This window comes from Vanessa cardui, chromosome Z (assembly GCF_905220365.1).
Source record: "Vanessa cardui chromosome Z, ilVanCard2.1, whole genome shotgun sequence".
Classification (NCBI taxonomy): domain Eukaryota; kingdom Metazoa; phylum Arthropoda; class Insecta; order Lepidoptera; family Nymphalidae; genus Vanessa; species Vanessa cardui.
Genome location: NC_061154.1, coordinates 16,289,655 through 16,305,438, shown reverse-complemented (window position 1 = coordinate 16,305,438; position 15,784 = coordinate 16,289,655). Strand labels below are relative to the sequence as shown.

General features: G+C 34.4%; 1 protein-coding gene across 2 annotated transcripts; it reads left to right on the top strand.

Annotated features, from left to right (window-relative positions):
* Positions 1 to 2,717: 2,717 nt before the first annotated feature.
* LOC124543130 (cubilin-like) lies at positions 2,718 to 15,478 on the top strand. Of its 2 annotated transcripts, XR_006967432.1 has the most exons (5): positions 2,718 to 2,845; positions 9,574 to 9,708; positions 14,672 to 14,797; positions 14,905 to 15,067; positions 15,218 to 15,478. XR_006967432.1 is itself a non-coding variant. In XM_047121197.1 (4 exons), exons 1-4 carry the CDS (start codon positions 2,797 to 2,799, stop codon positions 15,274 to 15,276), a joined length of 369 nt encoding a protein of 122 aa, XP_046977153.1. In that variant the 5' UTR covers positions 2,718 to 2,796; the 3' UTR covers positions 15,277 to 15,478. The 2 variants fall into 2 exon arrangements, 1 of the variants encoding a protein (XP_046977153.1); XM_047121197.1 differs by lacking the exon at positions 14,905 to 15,067.
* Positions 15,479 to 15,784: the final 306 nt, after the last annotated feature.

Below are 15,784 nucleotides of genomic sequence, written 5' to 3'. Positions count from 1 at the left end.
TGTACGTCGATGTGTGTATATTTTATCTGTTTTGTATGTAATATGCGTATCTCATTATATTTCGCTAAATGCCTCAGTAATGAGATAAATAGAATCTGAATGAATAAAGTATGAGCATGAGATTAATTTACCTATTCTATCTTATATTTATAGTGACATTTCACGGCTTACGAGTTTACTACTAGGCTTTAATACTAGTCAAAAATCTTCACGTGAAGAAAAAGCGTTTTACCTCTGCATGGACCAGGCAACTGTTCCCTCTTTCTCGTTCTTTTCTCGTCTCTTTCTTTGGTTTTATAAATCACGTTTTGTAATAACATTTTTTCACTGGCATTTAACTATTCACAAACTTTGTTAATTTATTTTATTTTGTTCCTTATAAAACGCTTCATTGAAACAGATGCGGCTCTCAGTTTGGACTTTTGACGTGTTTACTTGGTGGTAGGGCTTTGTGCAAGCCCGTCTGGGTAGGTACCACCCACTCATCAGTTATTCTACCACCAAATAACAGTACTCAGTATTGTTTTGTTCCGGTTTGAACGGTGAGTGAGCCGTTGTAACTACAGGCACAAGGGACGTAATATCTTAGTTCCCAAGGTTGGTGGCACATTGACGATGTAAGGAATAGTTAATATTTCTTACAGCGTCATTGTCTATGGGTGATGGTGACCATTTATCGTCAGGTGGCCCTTATGCTCGTCCGTCAACCTATACCACAAAAAAAGCCAAGAACGAATTACAAGTTCTTATTTTATATATATTTATATAACGTCACCCGCTTAATTAGTTATAGTTGTTTATTTCTTATACTTGATGGCTTATTTACAGCCGTTATTATTTGACAAGCGTCAAACCCAACCAAAAACAACCAAACCCGAACCAAACGACATGTATATAGAAGAATGAAAAATGCCAATTCATTTGAAGTTATTAAATCAATGAAAACATCGTGGTTCACAGACTAAGGGGCTTTAATAGCATTTTATAGTATAGTTAGGTGAAATAATAGAAACAAGAATATTATCATAAAAAATATGAGATATATACAGAATCATTATCCATTTCCAAGGGACAGTTTAGATCCCGAGGTCGAATCACAACAAATATTCAGCCCTGTCACTCTCGTGTCCAAAATTGATTGTTAGATTATTAACAAAATTATTACGCTTAGCTCATCTCCTAGTACATGACAAGATTGTTGAGATCCAAAAGTTTCACATTACGTTCTTTTTCTATTTTACATGCAGAACATTATTATAATACGAGATAGAATATTTCAAAAGATTTTTGAAGTAAAATTGAATATGTTTTCAACTTCTCGACTTAATATTAAAAATTTAATCTTACTTCATACTCGTATAACGTAATCTTCAAACCAGAATCATTACATATATGTATATCAACTATGTTCAACTAATCTCAACTATTTGTCCTATGTCTATACATTATTATGTTTTAACCTACCTACTAACCTTAAATATAACCTAACTTATTTAAACACTCTTTTTCATTTATATAGTAAAGTAAAGTAAAGTAAAGTAAAGTAACAGCCTGTAAATTTCCCACTGCTGGGCAAAGGCCTCCTCTCCCATTAATTTAAGATTGGAACTTATTCCACCACGCTGTTCCATTGCGGGTTGTTGGAATGCACATGTGGCAGAATTTCAAAGAAATTAGACACATGCAGGTTTCCTCACGATGTATTGCTTCACCGCCGAGTCCGAGATGAATTATAAACACAAATTAAGCACATATATATAGCGGTGCTTGCCTGGATTTGAACCTGAAATCATCGGTTAAGATGCACACGTTCAAACCACTGGGCCATCTCAGCTTTATATAGATATATTTTTAACACTATCTAATACTTATATAAGTATGTTCTGTTACCATGGGTAAAAGAATCAATCAAAGACACCATTCAGATTACTCTAAGAGGCTCTACAGAACTGTTTACTCTCAATTCTTATATTATAAAGTAGCAAAGCAACGCTGGTGGAAATTAACACTAAACCTTATAAGGGTTTGTTCTTGACGACATAAGATAAAACAAATGAAGATGCTTGAAAAAAATAATACAGTCATGCCTTCTGTATTGTAGTATGTGACGTGATTACTCATATATTGTATTACAAAATATTTAAGAATAGATTAGACTGACACAAGATACATAGAAATCTAGAAGTCAGGTAGAGGATAAGAAAGCATGCACATTCAATCATCACTCATTTATTTGTTTTTTTCTTTCCTTCATCTGTGAGTGACTCTATAGTCACTCCGTTATTCCTCTCAGTTCTAGGATCCTTAAGTCTGAAGAATTCCTTCATTCAAACCTTGCATATACATAACTGGTTGTCGCTCGCGGCTCGCTCGCATTTAGGGGGTTGATTAGCACGTGTTAGACAAAAAGCGTACCCCCTGCCCTTTCCTAAAGTTCAAGTTTGCTTCACACCAAATTTCATCAAATTCGGTTTATTGTTTTAGCCTTGAAAGAGCGTCGGACAGACAGACAAACAGAGTTACTTTCACATTTATAACATGATTATAGATGTTACAGTAAAATGATGCTATAGCATTTAATCTGTTAACTAGTTTTGAGGTGAAGTTTCAATATTTTTTTATATAGAGAATTGAATAGAGAAAGTCGCATGAAACATCTAACTGCGTCAAGTGGGCAAGCTGTGACATAACGATATGTTATAGTATAGTTAACAGAATAGATAAGGCGGTACAGCGGGCGTTCACTTCAGTGGCTCGCTGTTATCAGTCGAAGCTTGTTCTCTAATCAAACTAACGATGCGCACACGCACCGCACTTCTCGTCATCGCCATCGCGGCCGGTTTCAGTGAGTATTTGCAATACTCTACATTTTTATTTATTATTTTTAATTAGAATAGAACATTCTATTACTTAAATTATTTTCTTGCTTTTCTTTATTGTATTCTAAAATGTGTAATTTATTTATTATATCAAGCGAATTCCAAAATATTGCTTTTTAATATTAAAAATAAAATTAAGAATTTTCGACTGATAACAATAATATTTTTAAAAATATAATCTTATTTATCAAAGCATATTTTTAAAGCTAGCGTCTTGTTTGACTTCAAAAACAATCTATGCTACTCAGATGTATGAAAGCTGTTGGAATTAACTTGTAAAACAAATTGCGATCGAATTTTATATCAAAAGCATTACGCCTATTATGTTTGACGATATTAGTTTTTGTCATAAATAAAATTGTACGTTTATTAAAAATAGCTACAGCGATATATTGTATGGTTTGATAATGACCGGATAGCTCGCGATATATGTATACATATTATTTCTGTTCATATATCACTACTGTTCTAATTTTTAACATGTAATTTCGTGGCCCTAGAACATTTCAATTATATTCTATTTCATACATATTTAAGGGAATGTCTGCTACTTAAAATACTTACATGATACAGAAATTGTGTACTAGAATATAAAGAGGTTTTATGAAGCGCATTATCATATATTGATATGTAAAAGCCTGAAACACTCGTAGTGAAGACCTGACTGTAATATCCGGCTAATCCTTTCTATCTAAACCGATCCCACTGGTGGGCAAACGTTGCGTGATTAAGAACCTAACCAATAATAGTACTCGTTTTATTTTAATACTAGTACTCGCCCGCGGTTTCTCTCGTTTTATGGTGTTGGTTGTCAAGTGTTAGACAAAAAAGGACCCTATGTCCTATCTTGGAGTTCAAGTTTGCTTCATACCAGATTTTATCAAATTCGATTAATCGGTTTGGTCGTGAAAGAGCGACCGACAGACAAAGTTACTTTCAAATTTATATATTAATATATATAGATAATATCATCAAATACTTCATTATGTATTCCATTTATCATTATTCAATTGTGAATGAGAGCTTAATTTAACAATGAGGTAACGGTTTAACTCGGATACGATTTCCGTGAACTGTATACATTAACTAATTTCCATACATGACCTATAAATTATAAATAATTGAATATGTATAGTAATATTAATAATAACAGTAAGTAACAGTAAATTTCCCACTGCTGGCAAAGGCCTTTTCTCCCTTTGAGGAGAAGGTTAGGAGGATATTCCAACACCCTCCCCCGAATTTAGTTGTTGCATTCACATGTGGCCGAATTTCGTTACACATTAAAAATTAATAAACACATGCAGGTGTCCTCACAATGTATTCCTTCACCATCGAGCTCGAGATGAATTATAAACACAAATTAGGCACATGAAAATTCAGTGGTACTTGCTTGTCTTTAAATTCATCGGTTAAGATGTAAGCGTTCTAAACATCTGGGCTTATTATTATTATTATAATTAAATATATATTTGTCATTATTTAATTAAACCTAACCACCATCAGGTGGTGATCCAAGTGCCGTTCGATTTTGATCCAGCTCAGATCATTATTTTTATCAGATCTTTTATGTATCACTTTTCAAAATTAGGTCGTTGAACTGTCCAAGTCACATTTATTTGATCGACCAATCAAGATATTCTGATCTAAATCATTCTAAAGCATTCAAATCTTAACAATACACAAATAGAATAAACTTTACATGAGAATATATTCGCATAATCTTCATCTTGTAAGGGATGAGATGTTAGTACTTTGCAAAGGTCGTAGGCGATTGTGTCCCGTTTCATATTACTGCTATTTTCATGACAAGAATATCCTATATACGGCTTGTTTATTCAATGTGCTCAGATGCATTCACGTTATATTCGTTCTTAGGTAACAATCAGATCCATTTTCTCTACTAACTTATCCGACCTGGCTTCGATTGTATGCAGAAAAAGTAAAGTAATAGCCTTTAAATTTCCACCGGCATTGCTAAGGCCTCCTCTTCCATTAAGGAGAGGGCTTGGAACATATAACCACGCTGTTTCAATCGTCGGTCGGCGGAATGCACATGTGGCAAAATTTCAATGAAATAAGACGTGTGCAGGTTTACTCACGATGTTTTCCTTAACCGCTGCTTTACACTGTGAATGTAACAAAATATGCTTCTATTTATCTGATGATTTTAAAAATCAAATTATTTTGACACTGTACCCAAAAGAACTGAAAGGAACTACAGATTGAACTTAATACAATTAAAATACACGAGAATAGTAACAGGTCGTTGGTTTTAAGCTCTTTCACTGTTAGGGAGGAGGCAGAAAGCATGTCAGGATTGATTAGTAGAGTGCGGGGTGGTACAAAGATAAATTAAGCCGGTAGGCTCGTTTTGTGGCACCTATTTGCTATGGTATCTCACCAAAAATATATACAATGTTAAAATACTATCGTGTATTATATATGCGATAGTATTCTATCGCATATATAATGGGATATTTCCCATTAGATACAGAGCAATCGTAGAGAAGACTCTTTTCATCACTGAGATGATTTACCAAATACACATTATTACGTGTTGTGTAAAAATGCCTTTACTTAAAAGTATATTTGTGCTATTGCTTGGTGGACGAGCACATGGGCCACCTGACGGTAAGTTGTCACCACCGCCCATAGACAATGGCGCTGTAAGAAACGTTAAGCATTCCTTTCATCGCCAATACGCCACCAACCGTGGGAACTAAGATGTTACGTCTATTGTGCCTGTAGTTACACTGGTTCACTCACCCTTCAAACCGGAGCACAACAATACCAAGTATTGTTTGTTTGGCGGTAGAATATCTAAAGAGTGGGTGGTACCTACCCAGACGGGCTTTTTACCGATAAAAAGAACACATTTAAGAAATAGTTCATTCGACGTCCTATTAAATAAACCATTGTTTTTAATTGTAGACTTGAATTAACTGTTTTGCGTCTCAGTATTGTTTTCTATTTCTGTTCGACTATTTAAGTTGTTCGGGCGTAGGAGGAGTTGTTTTTAAGTTCTATGTTATCATGGCAGGTGCTTGTATGTTCTACAATGTGTATCTAATATTTCTAATTAATAAACAAACACATATATTATATATGTTTTTATAAAAGTGAAATACCTATCTTTTATTTAGATTAATCATGAAATCTGAAAAACCATAACACCTAAAAACGCAAAGAACGGGTTTTATGAAACCCTCAGGAAGTAAAACGGGGGTAGGAAGTTTGTATGAAAGTTAATAGTAACAGTCAGTCACGTTATTCACCGCTCGTTCAAACATTTACGGTTTTTGTTAATACAGCAATATGATATTTTAATTATAATCTTATCGACGAATAAAAAACATGCATGCTATCGTTTCATCAAGAAACCCTACTGAAGTTATATGAGAAACCATTCTATTATTACCGTTTACAGAATAGAAAATTGGACATCGGATATCAGGCGGATATGATTGCTGCAACTCGATCTAGATTCCATTTTAAAATACTTTTGGATATGATTTTTCACTTAGGTAATATAATATATTGTAAGCTGTTGGTAATTCTTCAAACTCTCATACATAATATTTATATATTAAGATATATCTTAGCAGAATTGTTTATATGTTTTAATTTTGATATGTTACACCGAAATCTTAGTACGGGACTACCTGACTTAGTTTTCACTCCTGCCACACACTCACAATCGTTATTTTGTTTTAAAACGCATTATAAAAAATATATCATTATTATTGTTATTAAAAAAGTTAACGTTAAGCTTAATAAACTTTATTAACATAAGAATTAATAACATTAAAAGCTTAAATATATACAAATATTAATTAAAAATAGTTACTTTATAAATCTTGACCACGTAGAATGGTGGCAAGAATGCTAGCAACTGTCCCCGTTGAATCTCAAAAATAATAGTAAGTTTATTATATGTATATGTTTATTAGTCAAGATACTAGTTATCATAAATGATTAAATATGCTAATTCATTAATTTTACCAATGCGTATATGTGAGTTAGATATTTTTAAATAAAAATGACCACTACTAAATGGTCATAGACAGCTGTTCTATGTATAGTTTTACAAGATTTACATAAATCAAGAGTAATAGAAAATGGGAGCTGTTTATTTCTAAGGTTTCAAATGAAATTGTTCAAAGAAAGTTATACGATATGCATATTGAATTACAGAGACTTCAAGCTGAAGGATTCTAGCTATCTCGTATTGCGTTTTATTCCTATGAGTTTTATTTATATCTTCGTTATGAGTAAATGCATTTATTTTCAATATATGTCGCTATTGCGTCTAAATTTTCCACTTCAGGACAAAACGCTCTGTTATTGACAATAGGCAGCTTATTTCGTTCAATATCTCGAGAAGAGTTTGTTGAATACTATTTATTTCATTTAGTACGTTTAGTATTCACAATTATATCCTGCTCGCAGTGCACGCTTGATTCGTGTTCGCAAATGTTCGGTTATTATTCGTATTTTCTAGGACACAATTTTTTTCTAAAAGCAGATGATCAAATGGGCCATGAAATGGTAAGTGGTAACTAGCACTGTAAGAAATTAACTAAAAAAAATAACATAATATAAAAATTAAATTAAAATTAATTAACTATTTTATATGTGGCAATTACCGCCACCTTGGGAACTAAAATGCTCTATCCCTTGTATTTGTACATACAATGCCTCACTGACCCTTTAAACCGGAATACAACAATCACAAAAAAATCACAGATTAATTGGTTTTAATTAAATATAACATTACTTAATAATGTAACAGTAAGTAAATGTCACATTGTTGGGTAAAGGCCTCCTCCCTCTTATGAAGAGAAGGTTCAAAAATGACTTACATTCAGTTGGAGTAATCTCTTTGAAAAATACATACAACATATTTTTCCTTTCCTATAACACTACCTATGTGTTTAATTTATTTCATCACTCTGTATAATCCGAACTACTCCGTATAGTCCCCCGAACAAGGAGCAAAGATTCCTACATCCCACTAAAACAAGACATTTGCCGCAAGATACTTGTACAAATTCAGCTCCCGACAGATGGAAAATCAAACTTCGATAGAGGGTTTGAAGGTTATCAAGCGATTTATTAACTTAATAAAAATATCTCGCAACTGTGAGTAGAGATTAATCTCAGTGATTTATAGTAGTGTCGCGCGCGATAAGGTTCGTAAACTATTTTTAATATACCCTATATTAACAATATATCATGAATAGAATCACATATTGCATTTCTAAAGATGTATCGATGCATGATGCATCTAGCCTATCGCTACACATTATGTACTGTCTTATTGCCTAGCGGATTGCTAGTAGGACTGCAAATGCTAAAGCCTATATCCCATATTTATATTATAAATGTACTTTTATTAAAACTCTCAAATGTTAATGATATGAGGCCTAAGTAAAATTTTCCTTTTAATATGCGTAAAGTGCGCGGTTTTCATGGGTACACCACTCCGAGGTCCCGGGCTCAATTCCCGGCCGAGTCGATGAACAAAAAGCTTTCTATAAAATATTGTCTTGGGTCTGGTTGTTTGTGGTACCGTCGTTACTTCTGATTTCCATAACACAAGTGCTTTAGCTACTTACGTTGGGATCAGAGTAATGTACGAAGTGTTGTCCAATATTTATATCTATATTTATAATTTGTGTTTATGGACAGTGAAAGTTGAAAACGAGACGACACAAATTGTATCTAACAGTTGGCTACTAAGTACACCCACACTAGTAGGTAAAGTATTATAACGTTTAGTGAGTGTCAAACGCACGCACACCAATACAATCAAGTTGGCTCGATTCCTTTAATTCTCTTGTAGTAGGTATAACACTATATTTTGATATATAAATTACGAAAAAACTTAAGTATTAGTACTGCTCCAGAAGTCACACCTGCCTCATCCAGCTAAAAGATTGCTTCACTATAATCACTCCCATCTCGATAAATTATCTTCTGGATTACAAATTTAGTCGGAAGTAATCATACTATTGTGAAAAGTAAAAAAAAAACTAGTACGACGTCAACTATATGAGTAATTCAGAGAACACAGTCCGACTTTAATTTAATACTCGTCACAATAATTCATTGTGTCCAATGAAAACAGTTAGAAGCTGTCTTTAAACGGAAGCGATCAAGATAAAAACATCCGAAAGCGAACGTTGTTTGTTAAATTATAATTTGAAGCTGCTGTTCATTTCCTTTATATTCAAACATTATAGAATAAGTTTTCAAAGATTTGTTTATAAGGAGAATTTATTGACACGCGGTAATTCTCGATAATTGAATTTATATTATAAAATAATTGAATTTATATTGTACCATAATAACTATCAAAAATAGATTTTTTTATGGTATAAGTTGGCGGTCGAGTATATGGGCCAACTGATGGTAGGTGGTCACCATCATCCATAGACAATGGACGCTGTAAGAAATATTACCTAATCCTTACATCGTCAATGCGCCACCAACCTTGGGAACTAAGTTGTTATGTCCTTTGTGCCTGTAGTTACACTGGCTCACTCACCCTTCAAAACGGAACACAACAATACTGAGCACTGTTGTTTGGCGGTAGAATAACTGATGAGTGGGTGGTACCAAGTAGGGCACTTGTACTTCAAATTATAATTTTCAGTATGCATTTTATCATTTGTATTTTATTTTCCAGTGCTGGTTCTGGCTTGCGAGCCGGAAGAGACTCAATATGGGTGCAAGATTATGAGCTCAACTTGCACTTGCGGCTACGGGTGCAAAACCGAATTCGTCTTCCACTCCAGAAGAGAATGTCTCGACGCATTGAGAGGTATAATATATAGTTATAATAATGATTAACACAACTCATACAACTCACCGAAAACATCTAGATCCTGCTTTCAAAGAATTACTATTGTTGGAGGTGAAGACGGATAACCAACACTCGCGAGAAACGCTACCAAACTCCACTAACCCTTAAAAAGCAGAAACCTGAATCGGAACAAAATATATTTAATTAGCGTTGAGGGCTCTCTTTTCTATAGGAGAGGATGCCTTAGCCCAGCAATGGGAAATTTACGGGCTGCTACTTTACTCTTTTTTTACTTTACTTTAGCGTTGAGGGTATAGATCTCATAAACCGGTTTCCAGATTTTCCTCATCCAGTCTGCTCAAGCATTTGTTTTAATTCCTTCTACTTGGACCTGTCCAATTAGTAACCCATTCCACCTTCTATACGTCAATCTTGATCGATTCATTGATCTGTAAAATAATTAGTTCATTATTAATTCTAATAATATAAATGCGAAAGTTTGTTTGTTACGCGTTCGTTTCTCGTCCTAAGTTAACCAATCTTCATTTAATATTGTACATTAGATTCCAGGGATATCGAAATGGGTAATGACTATCAAACATCTATCTTTCTCTTCAAAGGCGGGTAGACATTACTTATTACATAAATTACCTGTACAGAAGTGCAATGGGACATTAAGATTAGTACCGTAGATTGTCAATGAGTCTCAAACTTTTGAATTATTATTATAAACCGTCTAATGGTGCTACCATTTATACTTACTTACATTACATTTTTACATTTGTTACTTGGGTACCTGGCTTTTTTTCTTATTATAGTCGCATATCGCTGACTCATTTTCGATGATTATCTTTGGCAGTATTTTTCTCTTACACTAAAGTATTTTCGCTCTCTTTATTTTCCAAAATAAGGTGAAGAAACAGCCTGTAAAAGTCCCCTGCTGGGCTAAGGCCCTTCTCCCTTTGAAAAGAACTTTTGGCGCTTATTCCATAACACTCCTTCTATGCGGGTTAATGGCAAACCCATGTGGCATAATTTACTTGAAATTAGATACATGCAGATGACGACAACGACGCTTTCCTTCATCGCCGAAGACGAAATAAGTTACAACTACAAATTAAGAGCATTTAAATTCTGCGGTGCTTCTCTGGGTTCGAACCCGCAATCTATTGCTATTGGAAGTAAAATACACGCGCTCTAAACACAAGGCTCCAATTGTTTCAGTATTTTTTCACGGTTTTGAAAATACCTTGCAATAATTGAAATGATAATAATACTGACATACTGAAAACACTGAAAAGTTAACTTGAGATGTACTTATACATTTATGCATGAATGATTATATAATTATCAATGTACTCTATATTCATGATTCGAGATCGGAAGACTCGTTGAACTGTCACAAATGATACCGCAAATCGTCGGATATACAAGCAAGTTTAAGCTCAATAATCACGTAAATAGTGCCCATATTGCTTTAATCACAATTATTCGAAAATGTTGTATCAGAGATTCAATATGTTACAGGGACGAATCGCAATTTAAAGCCTATATAAAGCCTAATCCATATTATATACACAAAATTTATTTAGAGCCGATTAAATAAATAGAATACCTCGAATACTTTTGAATCTTACTTACAAAAAGTAAGCGATAAAAAAATGCAAGCTTTCTAATTCTTTGAAAAATTTAAAACAGCTGCTTGAAAATTTACAGCGTGCAGAGTACAAGCTACCGTGATCTATGATAAAAAAGGCCATGAAGGCTGTTTAAACGCTCCCTGTGTTTGACTATATTTCTTGCTGCTATATTTTCGAAGTGTAATATGCCAGTGATTGAAATATACCAATGAAAACAATGAAAGCAAAATCCGGTGCGGACGAGTATTAAATAATACGATACGTTTAATTAGTTATTTATTGCTTCAAACAAACTGATTCCTGCAACCTTTATTTATTACTTGGTGGTAGGGTTTGTGCAAGCCTGCCTGGGTAGGTACCACCCACTCATCAGATATTCTACCGCTAAACAACCGTACGCAGTATTGTTGTGTTCCGGTTTGAAGGGTGAGTGAGCCAGTGTAACTACAGGCACAAGGAGCAAAGCATCTTAGCTCCCAAGGTTGGTGGCGCATTGACGATGTAAGGGATAGTTAATATTTCTGACAGCGTCATTGTCTATGGGTGGTGTGTACCACTTACCATCAGGTGGTGTGTATACTTGTCCGCCAACCTATTCCATAAATAAAAAACAAATAATACCTTGCTGACTTGCATTCCTACGCTGACGAAGCATGCAGCATGCTAGATGTGTTTCCACGCATCAGCTTATCTATGTAATAAACCTGAGAAATTATTTCTAATGAGCCCAATTAATGAGTTAGGATAGGTAGCAGCTGCCTCAAGCGGTTCCATCCGCTTACTTGTTTATCGTCTTATCATATACAAGCCTTGAATTACGTTATTTTGAAGGCTACATTTAAAATTCTTTGAATACTGAATAAACTACTTACTTCGTATCCTTCATAAAATGTTTCGTCCATTAGATTACCTTTGACTTTGTAGAAATAATGAATTGTAAATGGAAGCTTGCTTGTTACCTTAAGGCGTTCTTGATGGGATAAAGAGTTTGAAAATTACGTCGCTTCATGCTACCATCTCTTAGCGTGCATTTGACCTTTATAAAATATAATATTAAATTTAATTCCTTCTTAGATAGATGGGTATGGCGTACATATCCCACTGAAATATATCTTAGGCATGAGATCGTAGGGGGGAAGATTACCTTCGCCCCCTGAGGAGGTCTCCACAGCACGGATGCAATACAGACGATCACACAGCCTCTCTGTTCTGTGTCTATGACTGCTTCCGATATACGTGGTTAAGAATCCCACATAATCCGGTTAATTCAAGAACATTGGCCGTTCAGAAGGGTCCTTTCTGAAGCACCCACCGCTCGGCCGATGAATCTGCCGATAGCGTCGTCACCATCGTCCGTGTAGTAGACATTGGTGTTAGTGTGTCTAGTAATTGCCACAACTGCGTGAGGAACACTTTCGTGAATACGGAGCCTCACATTTTTCGACTGGACTATGATAACGTCGCCGTAGGTCTGTCCCTGAGATTCGTGGATGGTCATGACGCCTGATCCTTCTCCTTTTCCATATCCCTGGTCCATCAGGAGTTTCTTTTCCTCCTGCGTAACGACCAGATATAGGGTTTCGGTTTGGTCGGATGGTTTGTTGGCGTCAGTGAATCTCTTCATTTTGAGGGAGTGGATTATAGGGCTTGCAGAGTAGATGGTGCGGTAGACCTCACTAATGGCGTATGCGACGTCCAGGGGGTTTCGGTGCGTACAGGATAACTCGCGGGTAATGTTTGTTGTCAGGCTTGGCCGGCAGTACCTCATTTCGAACAGATTTTCTCTGTCGATATAAGGCAACTGGTTGATGTCTCCGATAAGGACCACCTCACTAGCTCCAGACAGCTGTGTCGCCATTACTATGGCTCCGAAGTGGTTCATGAGGGCTTCGTCGACCGTCAGTCGGTTGCACTTTGTGCTCTCGTTGAACCCGTTTACTAGCACGGATGCCATAGTTCGTACCCTTGATTTAGCTTTTTCGCCAAATCGGCGTGTAAGTTGTTCTTTCAGATCGTTGGCGGCTTCGATTGTTGAGGTGATTACCACTTCGAGAGTACACACGAGTATCCTGTCGTCTAGCATTACTCTCGTGCATCTGGCCACTACTACCACCATTAAATTATACTCAGTACTTTGCGTGAAAGAAAAACATCCATACATACTATCATCTTAATAAAATTAGTAAGGATATAAAATTTCATAATATAGCTCAGCTCTATCCGAAAAGATATAAGAATTATTTTTTACGAAATATTTTCTAAAAACATTCTACAGAATCATGAATATAACTTTCAATTATTGAAGTCCGATCCTGTAAATTTACTGGTAAAGCTTATTTTAAGCCCGCCTAGATGTCTAACAGCACACGCAGGCGGGCTGAACAAAGGATACCCACCCTCATGCATTCGTTATTATATCAATAATTTGTATCTGCGTGTTCCGGTTTGCAGGGAGTGCATTGATTGAACCCTAACCTACAATTTTGTTATACATATCATATACTAACATAAAACTTTATATAAGGATTTGCACGGGTATACTGATAGTAAATGTAATACAATATTTGTTTATTTACGACATCACATTATAAAATTCTAAAATTATCATTCTATCTATTAAAAAAACGCATCACAATCCTTAGTTTTAAAGATTTAAGCATACATAGGGATATAAGGACAGAGAAAGCGACTTTGTTTTATACTATGTAGTGATTAAATAAAGATTTAACCGTTAAACTATGCTTACAATGCTCCTTTGATCTTTAAGATAAAATCATGTGAATGACAATATATATCATATGTTTTTAATCGATCAAAATTATATATGTACATAATATATTATTTAATGACCAAGTACATGCATTATCTATAGTTGTTAGGTAATAAATAAATATATGTATTGTATACTTACGTTACGCGCTACGCTACATAATACTGAGTTATCAAATTGCCTAGGAAGAGTTCTTAAAAGAATTAAAGTGTTTATAGAGAGCCAAGTACATATGCATTTGTATGTATATATGTCAAATTACACTGGCTCACTCAGGCTTGAAACTGGAACATAATATAACTCAAATATGTTGTTTAGCGGTGTAATAATTAGTTCGGTGTAATAAGCAGTAGTTCACATAAGCTTCTACAAGGCTCTACTACAAAGATAAGAAAAAAAAGCTGTACTAATATTATAAAGAGCTAAAATTCGTTTGTGTGTATGAGGTAATCTTCGGAACTTATTATCCAATTCTAAAAAATCACTATTTACACACACACACACACATATTTTTCTTATAATAATGGAGTGGATTAATTTAAATTAAAGACTATTTTTCTTCTTTTAACAGAGAGAAGTGCAAATCCATGCTCGCGAGTACCGTGCATGAGAGGAATCTGCACTCAAACGGTTCAGCAACCAGGGTACGCTTGCAAATGTGAGGGTACGGGTTTTTTTGGACAGCGATGTGAGAAAGGTAACAACAGCAACATTAAATAAAAAAATAAAATATATTATTAATTTAATATAACATGTATTTATTAACTAACAATTAATATTATGTAAAATAATACTGTCTAATAGACTGTCCGGTGGCAGCGCCCCCAAGTTCCCGCCGCTTTTGTCTTTATGAAAGAAAAATCTAATTATATGCTGCAATATCATTGTAATATCAACCTAATTATAATAAAGGATCACATATTCCAAACCATTGAGAGCTAATGTTCATTATCGGATAACGCGAATGGTAAGGATATATTGTCGTCTCTTTCTTTCTCATAATATCCTTCATAGAGAAAAAAAAGAAAATTTCGACTATCTTTTGTGCTTCCATTTTACCCTTCCATGTTCTATATATAATTTATAGTATGTTTCATTATTTTTTTTATATTTTCAGCATGTCCCACAGTCGCTGTTCGAGGATTAGTTTTTCCACACGAATGCGTTGTTATCTGATGCAAATATCTCTGTATATTTCTTTTCTATTTATTTAGCAAAAAGTAGCTATAGTGTTAAAATATAATATAATTTTTATTCTTAAATTATATTCACACTATGTACCGAATATAATAAGTGTACTAGGAATATGTTTCATTAGATTAGTTTCATTTTCGTATTTTATTTTTGTTTTTTTTAAATAAATGACTATTAAAATGTATACTGTGTTTTTTTTACTTATATTAATTTATCTGTGGGCAGTTCGCCTTGCAGCATTCACGTTGAGGTGTCACCGACACATTTTTAGATGTATTGTATGTATCCCATCGAAAACATAAATGTAAAATGAGAGCCAAGTTCATTATTATGAAATGTACCTTGGTTGTTGACTTCAACGACAAAAGGAGTGAGATCTAAATGGGTGCCAAGTTCCATTATCCTTCCTGAAATTCATTTAATAATATATAAAATAACATTTCTCCTTATAACTCAGAATAATGTATTGTAGACTAAGGTCTGACTTGAC

Coding starts and splice junctions, on each gene's coding strand:
- LOC124543130 (XM_047121197.1), top strand. CDS start 2,797: ATGCGCACACGCACCGCACTTCTCGTCATCGCCATCGCGGCCGGTTTC. Junction 9,709..14,671: donor ATGTCTCGACGCATTGAGAG/GTATAATATATA, acceptor TTCTTTTAACAG/AGAGAAGTGCAAATCCATGC. Junction 14,798..15,217: donor TGGACAGCGATGTGAGAAAG/GTAACAACAGCA, acceptor TTATATTTTCAG/CATGTCCCACAGTCGCTGTT.